At 43.4% G+C, this 25,644-nt stretch overlaps 1 protein-coding gene across 2 annotated transcripts in view; it reads left to right on the forward strand.

The window, feature by feature from the left end:
• ADAM19 (ADAM metallopeptidase domain 19) overlaps window positions 1–25,644 on the forward strand; it is an 89,698-nt gene that overhangs the window by 13,146 nt on the left and 50,908 nt on the right. For both annotated transcript variants that reach the window (XM_025292331.3, XM_025292330.3), the window contains exon 4: window positions 21,903–21,981. In XM_025292331.3, the coding sequence (XP_025148116.2) occupies window positions 21,903–21,981 (79 nt within the window). The remainder of the gene's footprint in view (window positions 1–21,902; window positions 21,982–25,644) is intronic.

Consider the following 25,644-nt stretch of genomic DNA (forward strand, 5'->3'; position numbering starts at 1 on the left):
AAAAAGAAACAGAGTTTGAACAAGGCTGACTTATAAGAGTGGATATTTGTTTTCTTTTGTGTATATATCTACCTCCAGACCTCAGGGGGAATAGTAATTGTCAAGGCAGAATTTAGGTATTTGGAGGTTTACTGGTTATTGTACCTACTACTACTTCTGACTTTCATCTCTCCTCGTATCTCTAACTTCTTTTCAGTCCCTCGGAGATATCTTAGGGATGGAGACTTTTTGTTATCCTGGAATTCAAGCTGCAGCCTGGAAAATGAATAGCTGTTCACTGCTAATTGAGTGATCCAGCTCCTTGACTCTTTTTCTTCAACCCTATTTGAGTTGTATTTAATACTGGAGAACCCAAGAAGGGGAGAAAGGCAGAAGAGTTTTCTCAGCAATAGTTTGGGTGGGTTAGTCACCACTGCTTACCGTTGCACTTCTCTTCCAAGGAGGCCTGGTGGTAATATTAATACATAGCTGATCTGGAGCAAAACTCTGCATACCACCCAGAGCACAGACCTCTTCGCGGCTCCCTGCTTCCTTGTGGGTGAGGAATAGAGTTTAACATCTTATCTAGGATAAAGGACAGCTCTCTTTGACCTTCTCTTGTCAGGAGCTTCATTTATTGTTGGCAGAATTCAATTTCCTGGATCAAAGAGAAGCTTAAGAAAGGCTTAGGCATATCCCAGCGCTCTCAGTAAACCATGCTTCACTGAAGTGCATTTAAATGAGTCACAGACATATGGCTTACATTTCACTTAAAATACACATGGCTTAAGAAATTGGAGGATATCGTTCTTTAACCAAGTATTTGGCAGATCCAAAGTATTCAAAATGTTTTTCCAAACTCAGCACACAGCTGGGCTCCCCATTCCCTGCAGCTGAGATCCTATAATTCCGTTAGACCAGTGCTGAGGAAACCGTTAGATAGATGGGTGGGGACATCAGAATTCGCAGAGAGCTGCCTCCAAGTGGCTGAAATTTTCTTCAAATATATATATATTTTTGAAGTACCAGGAACTGAAATTAACCCTGCTGCATTGACTCTGAGGCAGTGAATGCATAAGTGGATTTAAATTCTAAGTGCTAGGTTAGGCACCTTGCCCCAGAGAGACCACATAATCCTGATTGAAATGCAGCTTCCAACTGTAGCTTTGTAGATGGAGATTGATCTCATGATTCCCATGTTGCCCAGAACCCCTGGAGTTGCAGGCTGGATTGCCAGCCAATGTGATGTTGTCTTTCTACAAGCTAAATTCTCAGCCCCACCCTTTAAGCAGGGGCTCCATTATTTCTGAATCATTAGAAACATGATACTGCTTTGTTAGGGTCCACTGCGTAAACTCAGTCTCAGTAACTGGAAATGGTGATCTGCGTGGATGCAGCCAGACAGTAGCTGGAAGGGAGTATCAGGCAGCACCCACAACTGTAATAACCTAGATGTGTTGATTTTTTTTTTTAATTTTTAACTGGAGGATAATTACTTTACAATATTGTGTTGGTTTCTGCCATACATCAAAATGAATCAGCCTTAGGTATACATACATCCTCTCCTTCTTGAGCCTTCCTCCCACCTCCCACAGATGTGTTGATTCTGAAGGCAAAATGCCTAATCCATAGTAGGACAGGCTTGAGTTTTGGTGCTGGAAGGGCCCAAATTCAATCCCGGGCGCTGACACTGTCTGGTTAGGTGGCCTTCAGCAAGTCACTTGTCTTCTGAATGTTGTTTCTTCTTTGGTAGTCACCATAATGCTCACTCATTAGTGAGCATTAACTGAGGGCCAGTCACTGTGCAGAGGCACTTCACGTACCATCTTATTTAATCCTCGTGGCAACCCTTTTGAGAAGGTATGAGTATTATTCACATTTTATAAATGGGGAGACTCTCAGGCAGAGCCAGGAGTCAAACTCAGGTCCGTTTGTTTCTTACTATACTTTACCTCCACATAGAAAATGAAAATAACTTCATTGTGGGTAAGGTAGGCTGAGAAATGTTCCCTACCCCCCAAAAGACCTGCATTCTAATTCCTGGAACATGAGACTATACTGCCTTATGTGGCAAAAAATAATCTTTCTAAGTGTGACTTAATGAAGGATTTTGAGAAGAGATGATTCTGGATTTTCTGGGTGGGCTCTAAATTCAGTCACTAGTATTTGTAAGAGGAAGGCACAGGGAGATGTGCTCACAGACCAAAGAGGAGAAGGCATTGTGACCACCGAGAGGGCAGTGATGCAGCCACAACCCAGGGAATACAGGCAGCACTGGAGGGTGGGGGAGGCCAGGAATGAAACATCTCAGACTGAGTGCAGCTTTGCTAATACCTTGACTTTGCGTTCTTGACCTCCAGCACCCTGAAAGAATAACTTTCTGTTGTTAAAAAAAATTTTTTTTTCCTGGTTTCTTTTTCATCTTTTTTTCTCTTTTCTTTTTTTGGCTGGGGCAAGTGGGATCTGAGTTCCCTGACCAGGGATGGAAACTGTGCTCCCTGCAGTGGAAGCATGGAGTCTTAACCACTGGACCACCGGGGAAGTGGCTAACTTTCTATTGTCTCAAGCCACCCAGTTTCTGGTAATTTGTTACGCATCGGGCACAGGAAACAAATCCACTATGTTTGTGAGCCTTAGAGATAATGTATTACGATGTGCTTAGTATCATTACAGTGCGTAAGTAAGCTGGTTTTCAGTACATGTTAACTTTCATTAATGTAAAATCATGAACAGATGTTTTCTAAAGTGTCTTGGTGATGCAAACCATTGCATATGGCCCCTGTGAGTGTTTTCAAGTAAGAGTGACAAGAGAAAAACATGTTGAGACATAGCATGTGTGGTTACAGTTTGTCAGCATTTCCTGAGTTCTGGGTCATGTTGTGTGATGCAGTCTGCCTTCAGGCAGCTTCTGGCTGAGGAATGATCGTCAGAAAGGGATAATGATATCGTCAATCATGGTAACAGCTACAAAGTAGGACATGCCTTTATAGCAGGCTCTGTTGTGCAGTCTCTACACAGTTCATCTAATTGAATCATCACAGCAACCCTGTGGGTTGTCGTTACCTGTGTTAGTCCTGTTTGGCAGATGGAGACCCTGAGGCATGGGGCAGCACGAGTTGGTCACAGTCACCTTGGTGGGAAGGGTAGAGCTAGATCTCTTTGACTCCAAGCCCGGGCTCTTAGCTGTGGCCTCAGATTGCCTCATGGATGCCCTGTCCTTACTCAGTATGCTCTTCGATGAACACTTGGTGTTCTCTGATATTCTGCCTGCCTTCTTCCCTTTCCTTCTGCCATCCCTGGTTGGATTTGGATTTTGGTGGATTGTAATGATGTAACCTCAGCATGTTAGATTCAGAGCCTGGCTCCTTGTACCTACTGGAGGTGTAAGCTTTGGCAAGTTGCTTTACCTTTGCAAGTCTCAGTTTCCTCATCCACATGATGGGGCCAATAATAGTGGCCACCTTGTCAGATGTGGTGTGTTATTCGATAATGCAGTGCTCTTCGAGGACTTACTCTGTGCATGGTGCACTGTGAGAGCCCAAGAGTCGCTATTATTTGTATTTTGCAGGATGAGAAAAACATTTAAGAATGTAGTAAGAGGGAATTCCCCTGAGGTGGTTTCCAAATGTAATTAGGAAGACGACCTTAAAGTCCATTGCCCCTGGGAGGAAACTCACTTCTGCTCCCCCGCTGTGCCCAGTTTGACCTAACTGTATCTCCAGAATACAGCTTTGAAGGGTTGTCCAGTCGGCCAAACTGTACCTCTTGTCTCTGCCTGCAGAATCTGTGCCCTCCCTAGGCGAGGCTCTGAACTGTCTGATAAGCAGGTAGAATTTGTTCACCATTTCCGGCTCTATCTCCTTCCAGGGACCTGCAGCCAGGGCTGCCTGTGTAGCCAGGAAGGATGTCCATGGTTTTCTTTTGTCTCAAGCTTATTTCTCCTGGCAGCCCTTCAGCAGGAGCACAGGGTAAAATGAATGGAAGGAAGCTGTCAACTGCCCTGTTGGCCTTAGATGGACCTTTGTCAGAGCAAAGGGAAGCTGTGTATTTGCAGGAAGTCGGGAGTTGATTCTTGAGTTTGAGGAACCCTTGACCATCAGCTGTTTACCTTAAGATAACAACGATAGCTGACATCCAATGAGTGAACATTTACCATGAGCATACTATTTTACATAGTTTTTTTTTAACCCTGTATATATTTCCATGTAAATTTATCCAAATGGGGTCATACTATAGCTTAAGTTTTATTATCTATTTAAAAAAAGTTTTTGAAATACAGCATAAGAATCATCAATTTTTTTTTTTAAATTACAGAAGAAATTTTTGGAGTGTTTGAAACTTTGATAATAAAATTCTAGAAAAAATTACACAAGTAATAAAGTTTTGGGCTTCCCAAGTGGCTCAGTAGTAAAGAATCTGTCTACCAATGTTGGAGACTCCGGTTTGATCTCTGGGTTGGGAAGATCCCCTGGAGAAGGAAATGGCAACCCACATCCTATGGACAGAGGAGCCTGGTGGGCTACATGGGGTCACCAAAGAGTTGGAAGCGACTTAGTGACTGAACAACAAAATAAGGTTTTAAAATAAATGAGATCATACTTTATGTACCATTTGTAATTTTCTTTTTAATTATTTGGCTTCAATACCCTTCCACATTAGTTTATTTATAGACCTATTTCATTCTTCTTAATGATGACAGAGCATTCCACTGAATGGTTTCTCGCTGTTACAAGTAATGCTGCCATAATAGTCTTATGCATAATCTTTAAACATATTTGCAAGTATTAGTGTAGGATTAATACCTCACAGTAGAACTGCAAGGTCATATAGCATATATGTCTAACATGTTTTAACTTTTGACGAATTGTGCTTCCCATTCCACAGATTCCTCCTCAAAGGCTGTACCACAGTTTGGGAGTCTATTATGGATATATTTCTATGTAAATTTATGGGATCATTTTTAATGGCTGTATGATAGTTCATTTTATGTGTATGCCATAACTAACTTTTAAAATTTCTTATGATGATTTTGGGTAAACTCTGGAAGTTGGTGATGGACAGGGAGGCCTGGTGTGCTGCAGTCCATGGGATCGCAAAGAGTCGGACATGACTGAGCAACTAAACTGAACTGGACTGATGATGGAAAATTATCAAATGTACACAGCAGTAGAGAGAATGATATAATGAACCCTCATATACCCATTGTTCAGATTCAGTAAAAATCAAGATGCCATGATTAATTTAATCACCCGTTTTGATGGGTATTCAAGCAATTTTTTCCTTTTGTTTCTCCCCCCACCCCCATTTTTACAAATAGTGCTAGAGTGGACACCTTCATGTTCTTTGAGAGGCACGTCTGGAGGATCACTTCCTAGATGTGAACCATTGGGTCACAGGGAATTTACACAGAACATGTAGGCAGATAAAGGCACTTCGCTTTTGGCTTCTGTGTAAGAAACCCACTGCCTGTGTTGAGAGAAGTTGTTTCACATGCTGTCACTAACTGGTTAGTTGCTGAGCTTGGGCAGTTGCTTTAAATCCAAACTTTGGGTTTTTTTTTTTTTTTTTTTTTTTTTTTTTACCAGCTTTATTGAAATGTACCTTACATACTACATCGTTGATCTGTTTAAATAAGTATGCCATTCAGTATTTGTTAGTTTATTTACAGAGTTGTGCAGCCATCATTATATTCTAATTTCTGAACATTTTCATCACTCTAAAAAGAAGTGATTAGCAGTGTTACAGGTTGAGTGTGTTCCCCCAAAGTCATATGTCAGAGTCCTAACCCCTTCTACATCAGTGTCCTTATTTGGAGATAGAGTCATCGTGGATGTAATTAGTTGGAATGAGGTCATCCCGGAATAGCACCTAATCCAGTATGACTGGTGTCCATATAAATAGGGGAAATTTGGACACAGACGTGCACAGAGGGAGAATGCCATGTGAAGACTAGAGTGAAGTTATGTGGCCACAAGCCAAGGAAATAGTAGAAGCTAGGAGAGAGGCCTGGAACAGATCCTTCCCCAGTATCTTCAAAGGAGCATGGCCCTGCCAATGCCTTAATCTTATGTTTAACTTTTTAGAACTGTGAGATAATAAATTTCTATTTTTTTAAATCTCTAAGTCTGTGATACTTTGTTAAAGCAGCCTTAGCAAATGAATGTAAGCAGTTACTCCCCACGTTTCCCCAATGCCATCAGCTCTAGGCAACCACTAATCTGCTGTCACTATAGATTTGCTTACTCTGGATATTTCATATAAATGAGATTATCCAGTTTTTTTTTTTTTTGGTGACTGGCTTCTTTCAACTGTGTAATGTTTTTGAGTTTTTTCCATGTTGTATAGCATGCATCTGTATCTAATCCCTTTTTATTGCTTTATAGTATTCCTTGTATGAATGTACTACCCTGTGCTTATCCATTCATCACTTGATGGATCTCCTGCCTTTTAAGCCAGAGCTTACTTGACTCCACTCTACAAGTTTGATTTCAGCAAATTAAAAAAAAAAATTGAAGTACAGTTAGTTTATAGTGTGTTAACAGCTGTTGTACTGTAAAGTGATTCTGTTATATATATTCTATTAATATTCTTTTTATTATGGTTTATCAGAGGATATTGAATACAGTTCTCTGTATTATACAGTAGGACTGTGGTGTTTATCCATTCTATATATAATAGTTCACTACTGCTAACCCCAACCTCCCACTCCATCCTTCCGCCAGTCCCTCTCCTTTGGCAACCACAACTTTGTTCTTTATGTCCACAATTCTGTTTCGGCTTCATAGAGAGATTCATTTGTGTTGTATTTTAGATTCCACATGTAAGTGATATCATATGGGATTTGTCTTTCTCTTTCTTAGTTCACTAGTATGATAATATCTAGTGGTACTCATGTTGCTGCACATGGCTTTATTTTGTTCTTTTTTATAGTTGAGTAGTATTCTATTGTGTATATATATATACCACATCTTTTTTTTCATGTTGTTAACACTTATTGACATACATAGTTCTTTTTAAAATTAATCTTTTAATATTTTTTTTAACAGTATACCTTGTTGGTTATATATTTTAAATATAGCAGTGTGTGCTACATATTCTTTATCCATTCATCTATTAATGGACATTAAGTGTTTCCATGTCTTGGCTGCTGTGTATGTATCTTTCTGAATTATAGTTTTGTCTGGATCTGTATCCAGGAGTGGGATTTCTGGATCATATGATAATTGTATTTTTAGTTTTCTGAGAAACCTCCATACTATTTTTCATGGTGACTGTACCAACCTTCATTTCCACCAACAGTGTAGGAGGGTTCCCTTTTCTCCACGTTCTCACCAGCATTTGTTTTTTGTAGGCTTTTTAATAATGGCCATTCCCACTGGTGTGAGATGGTACCTCATTGTAATTTTGATTTTCATTTCTCTAATAATTAGTGATGTTGAGCATCTTATCATGTGCTTTTGGCCATCTGTATGTCGTCTTTGGAGAAAAGTCTGTTTTGGTCTTCTGCTTACTTTTGAATTGGGTCGTTTGTTTTTTTGTTGTTGAGTTGTATGAGCTGTTTGAATATTTTGGAAATTAAGCCCTTGTCCATCACTTCGGTGGCAAATACATTTTTCTATTCTGTAGCTTATCTTTTTATTTTGTTTGTGATTTCCTTTGCTGTGCAAAAGCTTATAAGTTTGATTGGGTCCCACTTGTTTATTTTTACTTTTATTTCTATTACCTTGGGAGACTGACCTAAGAGAAGATTGGTATGATTTATGTCAGAGACTGTTTTGCTTATATTCTCTTCCAGGAGCTTATGGTGTCATGTCTTATGTTTAAGTCTTTAAGCCACTTTGAGTTTATTTTTGTGGGTGAGTGGATGTGTTCTAACTTCACTCATTTACATGCTTCTGTCCAAGTTCCCCAACACCACTTGCTGAGCCTTTTTTTCCATTGTATATTCTTGCCTCCTTTGTCGAAGATTAATTGATGGTAGGTGTGCGGGTTTATTTCTGGGCTCTCTGTTCTGTTCTGTTGATCCACATATCTGGTTTTGTGCCAGTGCCATGTTGTTTTGATTACTGTATCTTGGAAGTATTGATTTCAGCAAATATTGATTGAGCACCTCTGTGTAAAGCCCTATGCTAGGTGTTCTAGGGAGTAGATGCAAAGACCATATCCTTGCCCTCCAGCTATTTACTCTCTGTGGGAGAGAATATACTCACACAGCGTAATAAGAGGCTGGTTATGGATTTATTTAATAGAGTTAAAAGTAAAGCGCTGAGGGAGCCATAAGGAAGAATTTCTGGTTGGGGGCTAGAGAAAGCTTCCCTAAGGAGGGTTCCTTGGAGCTCTGTCTTGTGGGAGCAAGGAGGGGAGGCTTTGGGTGGAGGAGGGAGGAGAGATGAGTGGAAGAATGAGAAAGGAATTCAGACCGAGAAATTAATATATAAATATTTGGTCTGGATCTAGAGGAACCAAAACCGTAGTGCTAATAAACTCTTAGGAATTCAGTATTCCAGCTAGCCAAATCATTGTGTTTCAGAAGAGTGGTATATGGCAGTGGGGAAGGGGTTTCTTGCCCTTCCACAGTTGGGCTGCCTGAGGATTTGAGTGACTTAGAGTTTACTTTTTTTTTTTTTTTTTTTTTGGTCGTCTTATTTTTGACCTTGAGTTGGGTTCTCTCTTGCTTCTGGTAAAACCACATGGTCAGAGAGGTAGGTGTGATATTTTTAGGGAAGAGGCTTGAGGTGCAATTTAAAGCTGAGCTGTATTTCCTACACCTCGATGAGTAGAAGCTCTTTCTCCACCTCTCTCCATTGAAGGGAAATTTGGGGTGAGCTGAATGAATGGAGATGGACCTGGTGGATGGAGCCTTGGCCTGAGAGGGGCTGGTCTAAGGCAAATATAGCTTCTTCCACAACTCAGAGTGGGTGGGTGGGGTCTCCTGAGAAGCAGGGCCTGGAGAACAGGATGCAGATTGATGTATGCCTATGCATTTGGATTTGGGGGATGTGCTTAAAGTCCCACCTTACTGACCTAATTTTTCATCAAGGATGTGCCTAGATTATTCATCCAGATTCTGTGTAAGCTGGAGGATATCTCTGCTCTTCAGCATTTGTGCTTAGGAAATGGAACATGATTATCTGGAGAAGAGTTCTCTTTCTCTATGGGAGGAGGAGGCCAGTTCTGAGGCTTCTGGACTGGTTCTGTCCTGAGATTTAATCTGATTTTAAGAAGGTAACCTTTACTCTGTCTCTATTTAGAACTCAGTGACATACACACACCTTTGGTTAATACCTTGAATACTGAATGAACAGGCTTTTGGGTACCCTGGAGCAAATTGCAGGTCTTGCTCAAACTCACCTGGAAGCAGTTATTGGGTCAGAGAATCCCTGGTTTTACTAACAAGAGTCTCCAGTGTATTGGGCTTCAGTTATGGATTACTCCTTGGGAATTCTTAACTTCCTGTCTCTCTTACTTTCTCTTCCTTCATTTAACAAATACTGTGCATACCAGCTATGTGGCTGGCATTGGGCTAGGTCCTAGGTGTTCCTGGAAGAGTAACAGCAAGCAAGACACTATCTGCTATCTTGGTGCTTGCTCAGTGGAGGAGAAAGATAAGCCAATCATTATTGACCAGTGTGGGGCATGCTATGATGGGGGGAAGTAGAAGGTACTGTGGGAGCATGGGGAAGGGGACCCTACCCTGGCTCAGGGGCTGGGGAAGCCTTCGAGGAGGAAGTAAAGTAAAAGGAAGAAGTAGGGTGGTGGTAGAGGGGTGGTAGAGTTGGTTTATACAAGGGGGTGAGTTCCACCCAGGGCCAGTAGCAAGAACAAAGGCCTTTGTTGATGATGAAATTAGAAAGCAAGAGGAAGGAAATGGTCCAGGTGGGCAGGGGAGAGTCCTTGAAGGGCCTTGTAGCCTCATTAAAAGGGTTGGTGTGTATCTTGAGGGCAACAGGAAGCTGACAAAGACAATTTTAATAGCCATATAGTGACAGCATCCAAAGCATGTGAGAAAGATTACTTAGACTGAAGTTTGGAGGATGGATTGAAAGGGGCAAGACTGGCAATAGTAATCAGACCTATTCAAAAAGCTTTTTTAGAACCTGAGGGGGAGATGATGGTGATCTAATTTAGGGAAGAGGTTGCAGATACAGGCAAAAGAGGTCAAATTCCAGAGATATTTATAGGGTGGCATCATGGAGACTGAGAGATGGCTTGAATATGAGCTGAGGAAGAGGATGGCTTCCAAGGCCAATCTGAGGTTCCTGACTTGAGAAAGTAGCAGGACAGTGGTTTGAGCCCCAGGGTTTGTCCTTAGCTGGGAGCAGAACCTTGGATAAGCCACTTCTCTTCTCAGATCTTTAGTTTTCCCATTAATTGAAGGTAATAACCCCTAGTCATCAACTTTGCAGGCTTGTGGTGGTTGGGAATCCACTGATAAAATCTATGTGAAAAGTAGCATCCTATACTCTTTCCATGACCCTAAAAGTCCTGGCAGAAGCGAAGTATGTCCTTACCCTGGTTATCTTTATAATTTGCACTCTTTGTATATAGACTTTCCCCCTTATCTACAATTCTAAGCACTTGGTCTCCCAGGAACTGCTGAGGCCTTGCTGAGGGCTTCCTTGTGGATTCTCAGATTGACTTTTGCTGGAAACAATGATATCATTGAGTGGGTGGAGCTGAGCCAGACTCCTCAGCCAGTTTAAGGAGAATTGGGGTCTTTATGACTTCTGTACTTATGGCTGTCTTCCAGACCCCTCCATAGCACCCATGTGCCCCACTGCCCCCTTTTCCTCCTCCTTTCACCCCTGAGGTTATGGGTTTGCAGAAAACTGGCAGCCCCCATGTTTTCTTCTCTTGCATCAGTCTCCCTGGAGAGAGATCCAGATGGGCCACGGGGTAGAATGGCTGTATTATATCAGGCGTGGTTTCTCTTTCCAAGTCCCCCTTCCCGGGAAAGGAAGGACAAGTCTTGGGAAGGGATTCCCTTGGAGAAAGACTGAAGTGCTAGAGAAAGAGGGCTCTAAGTGTTGGGAGAGATGTTAGACTCCTTGTATGCTAAAAGCTCTTTATCTGGCTTTAATGCTGGATTGGGGGCTTCGGTAAGAATGCAAAGGTTAAACTGGCCTTTCCTTTGTGTGATGACAGGAGTATGGCCGTGGAAAAGGAGACCAGCAGTGTTGAGGATGGTGAGTCCCTGACCCCTAGGCAGCTCTTCTTCTCTCTGCTTTCCACACACCCACACTCGTGCACAGGCACCCCTCCTCCAAAGCTGTAGGCAGCTTGTTAGGGGAAATTGGGAGTTGATTGCTGCTCTGGTTTGCAGTAGTTCTAGCAAGGAAGGAAGTTTTTGGCCAGCCCGACAGGTTGTAAAACAGAAACTTGGTTTCTAGGGACCAACTAGTAATATCTACCTTCTGTGTGGCCTGTTGGTGTTTTCAAAGTACTTTCACAGATGGTCTTGGAAAGAAAGAGAAATCAATTTCTGACTACCTGTTTAAGTTCTCAGCTGTAACAAAAGAGATTAGCAAGAGAAAAACAGAAGTTTATTAAAGTGTATACATGGGAGATACCCAGAGAAAAATAAGCGGCAGTTGGCAGTCAGGCTTCTGTAGCATCTTCAACAAAAGACAATAAATTTGTAGAGAAATGGTGGGAAAAAGGAAAGAGGTTTTAGGCTTCTAAAGGCAGTTAACTGTGGGAAGGTAAACATTTGGGAAGTGCACGGTAGATAAAGGCTGGTTTGTAACATTTGTTGTGTAGATTGCTCTGGTACCGTCTCCAGGCTGATGGGGCCTAAAACTGTCTCGGCTGATTAGCTTTTGTCTTTCCTGGTAGAGGACCAAGAACTGATGTCTCGTTTTTAGGCAAATGGAAGAAGGACAGGGAACTTTCCTTGTATCTGCTTCTTCTCAGTTGCCTTCAGCTCAAAATGATCCTTTCACTAGAGTTACACATCCGGGCTGCCATGATCTGCCACCCCTTCAGCCTCCTCTAATCCTCATGAGCGAGTTGCCATGTGGAGGGCAGGAAAGCAGTACTTGCCTCCTCTGCATCACCTAGCACAGTGCCTGGCACATGATTGGCCTCAGTACATATTTGTGGAATGACTGTTCCAAAGAGGCCCTGCAAGTGCATGGCCTGAGGTTCTGAAGAGGTACCAAGAGTTCAGAGCAAGTACATGATGAATTCAAGCCGGGAGGGACTTGGCCTTCCTGAGGTCATGTGCCCTGTAGTTTGTACCATATTATGCTGCTTAATAAGCATTCATTGATGAGATTTCATGAACATCCTTCCTCTCTGCCTCCTGGCAGTGTCTGGATGGCCCAACTCTTGGATTATCTACTGCTGACGATTAGCTAACTTTATTTAGACTGATGAGTTTTGAAGCAAAATACAATTGTGTGATGTTGGTAGGTTGCTTTTGTTCTTTTTCAAATTCTACATTGGTAAGAGTAGAGGGTGGGGTGAGGGGAAGCACTGAACAGAGAACCTGATTATATAAAGATTTTTTTTGTTGCTGTTTGAAATTTATTCACCAATCCTCCTCCTCTCCAAAAACTGCTTTATGAGCAGGGTATGAGGCAATAGAGTGAGGGAGAAGCTGAAGAAGTAAGGCTTGAAAGGACAGGGTCTAGGAAGTCAGGTGGTCTCTTCTGGTGCCACCAATGGTGTGTCTCGGTTCCAATCATTTTCACCAGGTGTCACTCATCTTGAAATTCAGTGAAATGAAACCTGATTGTCCTAGTTTGTTATGACTAACTCCAGGTGACCCAGCTCAGCATGCAGCAAGAGGGGAATATTTCTCTAAATGCAAATTTGGCACTGTTTTCGCAGGAAAATGGCAGAGATACTGGGCAGTCTCGGATGACACATGTCCACTGTGATCTAGGAAGACTTTCCAAGTTCAGACCTTCTTGACGTGTACATTTGCTGTGATTTGTCCTTTAGCATGCTGAAAAACACTGGGCAAGGTTTGTCAAAGTTACTGGGATATTTAATCAGAGCCTAAAAGGGATCAGGAACTCACATTTAGGGCAGGTACATTTGTGGTCTTCACTTTTTGTTTGTTTGCTTTTATTCATGGGATGGCCTATCTACTCCCTTTTTCTAAGCATATTTTCAGAGGTCCTGTGGTCTTAGAGGTTTCTTTTCTTCTCTTGCCCCGTGTCTTATCCCCACAGTTTACTATACAGTTTAACCACTGCCTCTTGCAGTGACTCCTCCCTTTGGGTTAATCTGGTAACTGTGGTTTCACCAGAAACTGTGTGCTAAAGCAGTAGTCACTTTTTTTTTAGCTTTCTCAGAAGTGGTAAACTTCTGAGTAGTACCCCATTTCCCCGAACTCTTCTTATTCAATTCCCTAAGTGCCTGTATGGGTACTTTACAGGACGCTGCAAAACAAACTTATAAACTCTTCTTGAGTGAGCCATGCTGCAGGCCTCTTAGGTCCCTGACAGTTAAGCATCCCCACCCCAAGAGGTCAGCCCTGTTTGCACAGACAGGTTATTCATCGTGGAGGCAGCCAAGAGTGAGGCCTGAAGAGGATTAAATGAAGGCCCTGCTGGCCAAAGGAGTAAACAGTGTTCATCCAAACATCCTTCGGTCAACAACACAAAAGCCAAACACAGGACCAGGAGCTGGTCGGAAGGGTGCCAGGTCTTGTAGGAACTGGGAGAAGATGTAATGAGATGCGATCCGTGAAAAACAGTGTTGATTTAATGCATTGTTTGGATACTTCCTTAATAGGAGGAAAGGCAACATGCTTTGGCTTTACGCCAGGCTTGTGGGTGGCACCATCTTGCTTTGTGGCACTGCTTCTGGAGCTGGCCCTCTGGCAGCCACGATGCTTGACCCAAGTGAGTGATTGCAGTAGAGGAGATCTCCTACTCTTTACATCAGAAGTAACCTTTGAAGACCCCCCCTTCCTTGGTTTTCTGTTCCCTCAAAGAGAAACACCTCTGCTCAAGGAGTGCCTCTGCCTGTGGGCCCCTTATTTGGCTTTAGGTCCTTGCCTTTGGCATGTTGCTTTGTTTCCATTCCTTTGGAGTCAGAGGTGAAATGAGCACTGCTTTGGAAGTCTTGGTTCTGAGGCAGATTGAGCTCTCTCCTCCCCTTTTATTTCTTGCTCTTTGAAAACAAAAGACAACAAAACACTACTTACTGAATCTGTTATTTTGCCCCAAATATGGACACTAGCCATTATACTAGAATATCACTCTCTGCTTTTCAAAAGCTCTTCCCAGTGTGTGCATGTCCTGGGTATCACCATTTCCATTTGAGAGAAAGGGAAACTGAGGCTGGGGAGCTTGTGACGTGCTTAGTATTACCCCTCTAGTTAAAAAAATATGAATATAGAAATTTCCAAACATACCCAAAAGGAGAGAGACTAGTATTATTAAAACCTCAGAAACCCATTGTCTTGGTTTGAAAATTACCTAGTTTTACTCCATGTGCTCATAGATATGTGTGTGTGCACTCAGTCATTTAATTGTGTTCGACTCTTTGTGACCTCATGGACTGTAGCCTACCAGGCTCCTCTGTCCAGGCAAGAATACCGAAGTGGGTTGCCCTTTCCTTCTCTAGATCTTCCTAATCCAGGGATTGAACCCAGGTCTCTTGCATCTCCTGCATTGGCAGGCGAATTCTTTACCAACCGCACCACCTGGGAAGCCCATGTGCACTGCACATAGCTCAGATCAGATCAGACCAGTCGCTCAGTCGTGTCCGACTCTTTGTGACCCCATGAATCACAGCACGCCAGGCCTCCCTGTCCATCACCAACTCCCGGAGTTCACTGAGGCTCACGTCCATCCAGTCAGTGATGCCATCCAGCCATCTCATCCTCTGTCGTCCCCTTCTCCTCCTGCCCCAATCCCTCCCAGCATCAGAGTCTTTTCCAATGAGTCAACTCTTCGCATGAGGTGGCCAAAGTACTGGAGTTTCAGCTTTAGCATCATTCCTTCCAAAGAAATCCCAGGGCTGATCTCCTTCAGAATGGACTGGTTGGATCTCCTTTCAGTCCAAGGGACTCTCAAGAGTCTTCTCCAACACCACAGTTCAAAAGCATCAATTCTTTGGTGCTCAGCCCTCTTCACAGTCCAACTCTCACATCCATACATGACCACAGGAAAAACCATAACCTTAACTAGTCCTGGAGAAAATGTTAGCAATGATATTTGTAGAAACAAATACTTTATACTTTGCAAAGAGTTCTTTTGCTTTTGTTCATTTTATTTAGCAGATATTCATAGATACTTTTCTAACTTTGTATAACAGTTCTGTGAAGTAGAGTCTATTATTTCCCCATTTTATAGATGAAAAAACTGAGACTCAGAGAGGCTAACTGCTGCTGCTGCTGCTGCTGCTGCTAAGTTGCTTTAGTCGTGTTCGACTCTGTGCGACCCCATAGACGGCAGCCCACCAGGCTCCCTCGTCCCTAGGATTCTCCAGGCAAGAACACTGGAGTGGGTTGCCATTTCCTTCTCCAATGCATGAAAGTGAAAAAATAAAGTGAAGTCACTCAGTCGTGTCCGACTCTTCGCGACCCCATGGACTGCAGCCCACCAGGCCCCTCCGTCCATGGGATTTTCCAGGCAAGAGTACTGGAGTGGGGTGCCATCACCTTCTCCGAGAGAGGCTAACTAATTTGTCCAAATTCACAGAACTTAAAAATGTCATAGCTAGTATTTTGAATGTATTTTCTCATTTGATCCTGTCAGTGGGGCTATGAGATCATAATTATCACATTGTTTATTTGCAGTCTAGGAAACAGAGTTTAGGTGGCTTAAGTGAAAACATTTCTTTTTTTCACTAGTGAGCATTTGTCTAAGTTTTATTTATCTAATTAATGAGGGAACCAACAAAATGATAAAACTGGTTTAAAAATTGGATAGATAAGGGAAACATATATGTGTATATATACATATATATTTCAATAGTGGACAGAGAATGGTGAGATAACATTGCTAAATTACATATAAAATTGGTTAATATCCTAGGAGCAATAGTATCATAACCTTGAGGGTTATCTTTTCTGTTAGGTGGAAATCCTTTGCATCGATGTTGTATCTTATTAAGTTTTTACAAGTTAACATCTACTCTTACAGGGTTTTACAAGAGCTGCCTTAATTAATTGTGAATAGTCTTTCAAAGCTACATTTCCCCCCATGGAGTCCAAAGAACCTCAGTCAGGCTTCTCAGAGTCTGCAGTTGGTCAGTGCTCTTGTATAACATTGAAAGGCACCACCGTGATCTTTTGCCTCATTTTCAGGGTTTGAAATGACAACTGGAGAGTTCAACTGGTACTGAAACCAACCCTGTCTGGGCCCTGGACTTGCCCTCTAGGTCGGGCTGGTGTCATCTTTAGATTTTGAGAGGGTGCTTTAGGAGGCTAGAAATGAGAAAAAGAATTAAGAGTGTTAAAATTGGTACAATGGAGTAGAATTCCCAGAGCCTGAAAAAGCATCACCTGGAAAAACTATTAAAAATATAGATTTCTGAGTCCTTCTCTAGAAACATAAATTCCCAGTGGGGCCTGGGGTTTTATATTTTTCCACAGCATTTCCGGGTGTTGTTGTGTTACTGTGGCGAGTCCCATAATGACGGCATTAGGAATATGAGTGAGAAATGAAAGAGCCTGTGTTATCAGCACCACAGGTGGATGGGATAAGGGTGCTGCTCCCCCAGAGAGGAGAAGAGGGACCAGCACAGCTTACCTCCCAAGCACTACCAGTGTATAAGTGCCCCAGTACTCCTGAAAGAGCCAGATACGAAACAAGACCTGGGAGAAGGAGGTGTCAGTAAAAATAGCCACTGGGATGAGCAGACTAATGTTTGTTTATGCTGAGCTTGTCTGGGTAGGTTGTTTTTCAAGGTAGTTTGAAAATTGTTATCACTTTGTCTTCACTGATTTGCTTATCTGTGGTAGCAAGGTAGGGGGATTGAACTCAGGAAGATGTTTTGCAAATTTGTTTTAGTCCTGTCACTTCTCTTTCCCCAGAAGGAGTTTTAGAGAAACTTAGTTCTCTAAGTTTCTAAGAAGAAGTTTCTTAGAAGTTTCGAAGAAGCATTTGAAATTGGTCTGACAAGTCCATAGCCTTTAAGGGCTTGCCTGGTGGCTCAGTGGTAAAGAATCTGCCTGCCAAGCAGGCGATGTGAGAGTTTGATCCCTTGGTGGGGAAGATCCCCTGGAGAAGACTACCCCCTCCAGTATTCTTGCTGGGAGAATCCCATGGACAGAGGAGCCTGGCGGGCTGCAGTCCACAGGGTCGCAAAGAGTCTACACAACTTAGCGACTAAACAATAACATATAATCATTAAAGGGACAGTTCTGGATTTGAGGACTGTGAGCCTTGGAAAAGGTGAGTTATGGTCGAGTGTACAGTTTCCAGGCCACCATGCGCAATTCTGTTGTCCTTCTCTGAAGAGTGACCTTACATTTTATGTCCAGTAGTTGGAGGACAGTTTATTTTCCCAGTTGGATTTCAGAAGATGCAAAGAGTCAGGAGATTGCTTGAGGACTTTGGGGCCAGGGCAGCCAGGGTTCCTCCCAAAGTGAGCACTGTAGTGAGCCTTGGGATGGGGTGTGATTTCTGCCTGCCAATGGGCTTGTGAGCCCCGAGGGCAGGGGTGGGAGGCACTTCTTCAGAAACTGCTTTTCCATCAAAGCCAGAAAAAGGAGGGGGCGGGGTGGGAAATCTTGGATAGTCGTTCTCTCTTCCTGGACGCACATCACTCACAACTCGTTTCCTGAAAAACCTAATACACTCCAGTGGTGAGAGACGGCTTCCTGCAGATCTGCTGAGCCAGCCCCTTGTCAGAGAGGAGATGAGAACAAGATGTGGTTGGAGAAGGAACGGCTGGGCTGAGCTGGGCTGCTCAGGGGCTCTGCGGCCCCGTCTCTGAGGGGATCGTCTTTGGTGCTTAGAGCAGTGCCAAGGCACCACCTGGGCATGGGGACATAGATGGGCCTAGCTTGGGGGCACTGGGGAGCATTTAAAAGCAGGGTTTTATGAATCAGAACAATTGCACAGATGGTAGTGATGAAACATGACCCTTCCTTTTGCTTCTAGAAGGAAGGATGACCTTCCTGGCTAATATTGCAACCCCATTTGGGGAAAGGATTATTGAGAAAAAAAGCAACTGAAATAGCACTGAAGTCCTTACATGTCCATCCTCTTTATCTTGCCCTGTGCTTTGCTACCCCTTTGCTCTTCTCTGCATATATTCTCACATCTAAGAGCCAGGAGCCTCCTTTTTGTGGCATCACATGTTCTCAAAACTGCTGTCATCACGATGAAATTGTTCCTTGGACTACTGCTGACGATGTTTTCATTTTATGCTTCTGCTTTCTAATATGCTTTTTCCTCCCGTTGGAGAAGGAAATGGCAACCCACTCCAGTAATCTTGCCTGGAGAATTCTATAGACAGAGGAGCCTGGCAGGCTACAGTCTATGGGGTTGCAAAGAGTCAGGCATGACTGAGCAACTATCACTCAGCTATCACTTCTAATAGAGACAGAGCAGACAGCTGCTTAAAAAGTGGTCTGGTCGAACAGACTTGGCTTTGAAACCTGCCTCTGACGCTGTGCTGTGACAGCTTGGACAAGTTACAGGTCTTGAGGTCGCAGTGTCCTCAGAGGTGTGTTGTGAAGGTGAAATGATTTCACGCTTAAATAAATACACATGAGCTATTTTGATGGCAACTTTTTGGGGTTTCTTTAGCTCAGAAAGATACAGGGTGCGATGGATGAGACAGGTGGATATTTCTGAAGTTTGCCTGCCTTAAATATATGTTGCAAACTTGTGGTCTAGGGTAGTGGTTCTGCATGAGAATCATTCAAAGAGTTATTACAACAGATGACTGGGCTCCAGTATCAGTTTCTGTGTTCTTCAGGCCATCTGGGATGAGGCCGGGCAATCTGCATTGTTTTTTTTTTTTTTTTTAACAATCTGCATTTTAAACTAGTTCCTAGGTGATGCTGTTGCTGCTGATTCTGAAAAGGGCAGTTAGGTGGAAGAATTGTTTCTTGTAGACTCAGAAGACAGAATGAGGCCGGTGGGTACAGATTACAGAGAAAGGTAGCTTTTGGTTCAATGTAACAACTTTCTCTAACTACTGTATGTGGTCAGGAATAGAGTGGGTGGTCTGGAGATGTCCAGTGCAGGATGGCCATTTGGCAGATTCCTACACAAGGTAAAGGATTCATTTGTTTGTTCATTTATCCATTCATCCACTTTTTCACAGAATAAACCTACCTGGTGCTAGGAGCTGAGGAGAAGCCTTGAACAAGGCAGCCGTGTGCTCCCTGCTCTCAAGGAACACATAGTCTAGCCAGTTTGGCTTAATGATTCTTGAGGTCTCTCTCAATGCTGAGGCTCTGAGTGACAGAGGCAGAACCTCAGAACAAGAAGGTGTAGAAAGATGCTCACCCTTCTGAGGACATGTGGCTGAGAACCGACAAGAATTTGGACTCCTCTGAGGTTGTCTGGATGGCTCTCTTTTTTGGATCATCCTGGTGTTACTAGATGAACATTCCACCCCACCCCTCAACTCCCAAGATGTAGAAGAGGCTGAGGATGTGTTTCCAGGAGTACACTTACTGTGGGAACATTCACGTCTGGCACCCGGGATGAACCATTAGATTCTGAACTCCTGACTGGCCGTCCATTATGCAGTCTGTGAAGGAGACCACAGAAATGAGCTGCAGAATGAGCTCATTGTTTTCTCGCCTCTTTCAAGTGATATACTGGGGAGTTAATGGCTGGGGGGAGTTGGAAGGAAATAGGTAAATTCCGCCAGTTTTTCTCAGTTCTTCCCATCACAATCCCTGTTGAAAGCAATTGTGATAATCACTAATGTTTCCTGAGCTCCACTCTGAGCCAGGCCTGATTTTACGTTCTTTTCATGCATTATGTCATTTTACTCTGATGACAACTCTGTTGAGCAGAAGGGTTTTTGCAGAAGAGGAAACAGAGGTTCAGAGAGGTAAAGTAACTCCCTCCTGGCTATAGAGATAGCAAATGTCAGAGCAGGGGCTGAAGCTTAGTCTCTCAGATTCCACACCATGCCCTAAGCTCTTAGCATGCTCAGTGACTACCTCCTTCACTCACTCACTCATTCATTCATTCAGTAATTAGTTAACACATCCTTCCTTTGAGTAAATGTTAAGCATTGGTATATACTGGTGAGCAAACAGCTTGGCCTCTGTCCTCCTGGGGCTTAGAGTCTATCTCCTTCAGACAAATGAGTGACTCTTCCCTTACATCCTTGGCTGGTTAGATGTTAAGGAGAAAGAGGAAGAAAGAATCTGGCAATTTAGCTACTGACCCAAACTTGCCATGTAAATTGGAGTTTCTCTACACAAACTAGGTTTTCTGCTCTGCTTTGTTTTTACATCTCCCTGTTGGGTTTCTTTTCTTCTTGTTCAAGGCTGGATGTTGAAAGGCCTGATATCGTGCAGGAGAATATCTTTGTGGCATTTGCCTTCTGACTGTACTCTGGGGGCGAAGGGGAATCTGAGAGTCTGGAGTCCCAGAACTTAGAGCTGGAAGTGACTCTGGAGTGACCCTAGAAACCCTCTTCAGTGACCCTGTCTTGTGGGAAATGTCACCTCTTACAAAACCAGGGTGGTCCCTGAGGATTCCTTTGGCTTTCTGTGCTGGCATCAGCTTGTATTTTTTTCTTTTTTAAAAGGCAGTTTCAAATTAGATTTTCTGTTTTCAAAATAAACACATGATGATTATTTTTTTAAATCAACCAGTTTTTCAGAAATATACAGCTTACATTGTGAACATCTTCTGTAATCCCCTGAGATCACTACCACTACTGATAGGCATGTCCTTCTCCAGCTATTATCAATGCATGCCCTAGGGTATACTGCTATTACTTTTTCATTTAAAGGGATTTGAAAAGTACATACTTTCCTGAAATTTTTCTTTATCTGACTCCATTTTAAACATCTTTCCATAGTAAAAGATATAGATCCACTTAATTCTTTTTTGTTAGACTCCAATTTTTAATGATGCCTTCCATTAAAAACCATTTTGCTTCCTGACCTCGATTTTCTTTAGATTCATTCTGCTTTTAATGTGGCTGAACTAGTTGAAGAATCCATTTGGCATTTTTAGTTCTCTTTTAACTTTCAGAGAAATTCTAAAAGCCTTATTCGGGGGTCACCTTGCCTTGGGCGAGGGATTCTTAACCTCAGCTTCTAGAGGTTTGTAACAGGAGAGAAACCAACATCCAGTTTTAGAAAGGAAAAAAAAAGAAATATTGAAAAGGCAACACATAGTACCAGGTCACAGGAAATCTGAACCATTAGGTCTCATAAAAGATGGGCACAGGAAACTTCCAGAATCCTTGTAGCAGGAACAAGGAGCAGATAAATGGCTCCCATCTGTTACGTTCTTGCGGCATTGCTCCATTGGCTTGGCTTGCACAATGGGCCAAGGCTAGGTAAGGTACCTTGATTGTCAATCTTAACAAAACCTGCAACAGGGAGGAGGGATTCCCTTAAAGAATGGTTGGTGTGCTGATACCAAAAGTTAGTGGATGTGCTGGGAAAATAATCAATTAAGGTATACAGTAGGGTCCATAGACCCTGGGAAATTCTGTGAGTGTGTTTGCACATGATCTTCCCAGGACCCAGAACAAATTAAGATCTAATATCACTGCTTTGGTGGTCAGCAGCATCTGGTTGTGGCTGAATTAACTGATGATCCCAGTGAACACAAAATTCATAACAAACTTCATTCTGTTTTTCTTTTTATTCATTAAGCCCTTCCATAAGGCTGCCCTATTCCTTCTGCATGGAGATGCTTGGGGGTGGTTCTACCAGGTTCAGTTAGAATCTCTGGCTACTGTTCCCAGGAGGGTAAAGTCTATCTTCTAAGGAGGCAAATGTCTTTTTTTATTCTATTCAGGCACCTTTTTGCTCCAGCCTACACAGAAACGCGTTACACTCCAAGTGGCGACGCTCAAACCACCACCCTGAAATCCGAGGTAAGTTCAAATCAACACATTATCTCCCAGGCAGCTTCCCTGTCCCAACCCCACCCCTAGGAAGCCAGGAGAGAAGCTCAGTGGAGACAATGCCTCCTCTGAAGGAACTGATTCCCTGATTGAGATACAGGGAATGAGCAGGAAAAACAACATATGAATTTGTTGTTTCATGGATTTATAACGCTTTGCTGGCTAAAAAGGTGAAATAAACCATATTTTTAAGCTTATTGCATCTGATTAAAATTGATACAAATCACTGTATTACCCACTTTTTAACAAAAATATAAGTAAAAGAAATGATTTCCCAGTCAGGTGTTAGTTGCTTTTTCACATGGGTAGGTAAAGTTTTGTGGTCTGCTTTGTCAGTGTGAGTTTAGGATGTGAAGATTTTCTTATTTTGCTGCTATTTTCATATTGGCTATTTTTCTCCCTCAAAGTTGAATCTGGGTGTTAGTACAGAAATTTAAGGAAAAAAAAATTTTCTTTAATTCATTTGTTTTTAGCTGTGTTGGGTCTTAGTAGCAGTGTTCGGGCTCTCTAGTTGTGGTGCGTGGGCTTAGTTGCCACCCGTCATGCAGTATCTTAGGCTTCCCTGGTGGCCCAGCAGTAAAGATTCCACCTGCAATGCAGGAGACAAGGGTTTGATCTCTGGTCTGGAAAGATCCCTTGGAGGAGGAAATGGCAGCCCACACCAGTATTCTTGCCTGGGAATCCCCATGGACAGAGGAACCTGGTGGGCTGCAGTCCCTGGTCTTGCAGAAGAGTGGGACATGACTTAGCAACTAAACAGCAACAACAGGTAGGATCTTAGGTCCCGGACCAGGGATCGAACCCACAGCCCCTGCATTGAAAGATGAATTCTTAACCGCTGGGCTACCAGGGAAGTCCCTTGCACAAAAATTTGTCATTTAAAAGCTGGTCTTTCAGTTTTAGTCTTTTGGTTTGCTTCATCATGCCATTTGGTCACCGGTGGACATTTAAGCTCGTGAATCACACACATTTCATGATTTACTAGCTTTTCCTAGAGGGGACCTCTTAGAATTTGTAGGATTAGAGTCAGTTCAGTTCAGTCAGTTGCTCAGTCGTGTCTGACTCGGATAAGAGTAGTGGTTCTCAATTAGGAGTGATCTTGGTTTAAGTCATTTCTTAAAAACCTTTGTTGAATATGTTGGTAACTAACATAATAAAGCAAGGAAAATATGCTTCATGATGATTTATACCAGTTTTAATCAGGTGCAAATAAACTAAAATGTTCTGTTTGTTTCTTTGACCATTTTAGCCAACAAAGGATGGGAGGCTTGGCAATGTGTGGAGATAGTTTGGGTTGTCATGACTGGGAGGTGGCTGCTTCTGTCTGGTGGGTAGGGGCCAGGGGTGTGCCAGTTACCCTCCAGGGCACAGGCATCCCTCCACAGCAGTTATCCTGTCTCAAATGTCAGTGGTGCCCAAGTTGAGAAATTCTAGATTTGAGTGATCCTTCTCAGACTCTATTCTTGCCTGGAGAATCCCAGGGATAGAGGAGCCTGGCAAGCTACAGTCCGTAAGGTCACAAAGAGTCGGACACGACTGTAGCAACTTAGCACTCTCAAACTCTATGCCAAAGAGCAGGGGTGAAGGAGAAGGGAAGATGGATGCAGGCAGGAGGGGCAGTGTCTTTTGCCTCTGGGATCGGGCATCATGGGCTTTCATGGGTGCAGACCTGGGAGGTGTGCTGTGTAGGCAGCACAGTGCCTCAGTACCCCTCCAACAGCTTCCTGTGGAACCCGAGATTCCCACATGACTCTGTCTTTAAAATAGTCCTACCAGTCTTTAGAATAGCCTAGAAGACAATGACAGCCACTGTCAGTTGTTAACAGCACAGATGAGTTGATCAGAGCACCCTTGAGTGAGGAGAGGGACCCAGGACGGTTATGTTTCGGTGGGGTCTGTGAGGTCTGAAGTAAGTAGGGACTGCGGGGCTATGTTGGATCTTTGGATGTGAGGATCAGTGCTGCCTTCTTCACTGAGACCTTCCTGGATGGGGAGGGAGTGGCCAGTGCCTGCAGCAAAGTAGCCCGTGTCCTTTCATCTCTGGGAGAACTGGCCAGCTGTGGCTCTACACCTTTGTCATGGCCCCTGGTTGAAACTTCTTCCTCCCTTCAGACTTCGGTTCTCTGTCTCCAGCGAGATGGGAGGGGACGGACAAGCCTTGGAAGCCCCTCGCCATTATGACCTCACAAAGCACCCTCCTCTGAGTTGGGCTCTTGCACTTCTGTACCCAGAGCCGAAGAATGGTTCTCAGTGCGTGAGTTTGCCATGAGCTCATGCTTCCTGCTACGAAAGCCCCCTCAGGGTGGCCCCCTCAGGCCGAGAAACTGAGAAGGAATGCGATGATTTCATGGCTGTTGTGTTCATGTGCTTGTTCTTTGTGCTCTCTGGATTGGGCAGAGATGTTGTGAGGGCCTTTGACAGAGGGCAGTGAGAGAACTTCCCCTCCCTCCCAGACAGCCCCTCCTTCCCAAAGGTCTCGTTGACCAGAGCGCATCCCAGCTAAAGTAGGGGTGACTCTGTTTTCTTGTTCAGTACATCCCCTCCTCCTGGGCTCTTGCAAAGCCTCCACCCAGTCCTGGGGGCTACCAGTCAGTATTCTTATTTGGGAGCTGAATACTCAAAGAGAAATGGGAATGGAATAAACCACTTAGCTTCAGCTGACCCAAGTGTTGTAGACCACACTCTCCCGAAAAACTTGGCTGGGGGTAGTGGGAGTTCTGGGAACCTGATCCTGCTCATTGCCAGGCCCGTGGGTTCCAGCCCTGATCTAGGTCAGGTCACTGGGGGAATGGAGTGTTCCACTAGAACAAGTTGCAGACTTTGGGGTCTGAAGCCAGGGTTTTAGTCTTGGATTTAACCAGCTGTGTGGCCTGAAAAACCCTTTCAGCCTTGTTAATGTTGAGTTTCCTCATCTGAAAATTGGATATGCTAAGATATGACTCTCAGGGATATGGAAGGGTAAGATGAATCACTGATTTTTATGGGAATTTATAAGCATCTCTTCCAACACTACATTTTACAGATGCGGAAATTGAGAGGAGATGGGAAAAAGGAGCATCCCTTTTTGCTTGCTCTCAGTGAGCAGCAAGGCTTAGACCAACACCTCAGTCTGGGTCAGTGTTGGAAGATAATAGAACTTTTTTTTCTTTTTTTAATATTTATTTGACTGTGCTGGGTCTTAGTTACAACATGGAAACTCTTAGTTGCAGCATGTGGGATCTAGTTTCCTGACCAGATATTGAATCCCGGCCCCCCCCCACCCCCCCCACCCGGCCTTGGGAGTATGGAGTCTTAGCCACTGGATCTCCAGGGAAGTCCCAATAATAGAGCTTTGACAAACTAAGCCCATGTACTTTGCTGGGTCTGCTTTTGCTAAGATAGGCCGAGCATGGAGCCTGAAATCAGGCTGCTGGGGTTTGCATCTCCACTTTGCACTGTGGCCTTGTGAATGACTTGAAACCTCTGCAACTTTAGTTGAGAGTGAGAGTAAGAGTATCTACCTCATAATACTATGATCAGAATTAAAGGAGAAAAAAAAAATCTATGTAAGTTGTTTATCCAAGAGCAGTAGCTGGGTAGATGTTAGCTCTTGTTGTTAATAACAGTAAATGGCAGGCATTATTATGCCACGCG

The sequence above is a fragment of the Bubalus bubalis genome, chromosome 9 (assembly GCF_019923935.1).
Source record: "Bubalus bubalis isolate 160015118507 breed Murrah chromosome 9, NDDB_SH_1, whole genome shotgun sequence".
NCBI classification, from domain to species: Eukaryota; Metazoa; Chordata; class Mammalia; order Artiodactyla; family Bovidae; genus Bubalus; species Bubalus bubalis.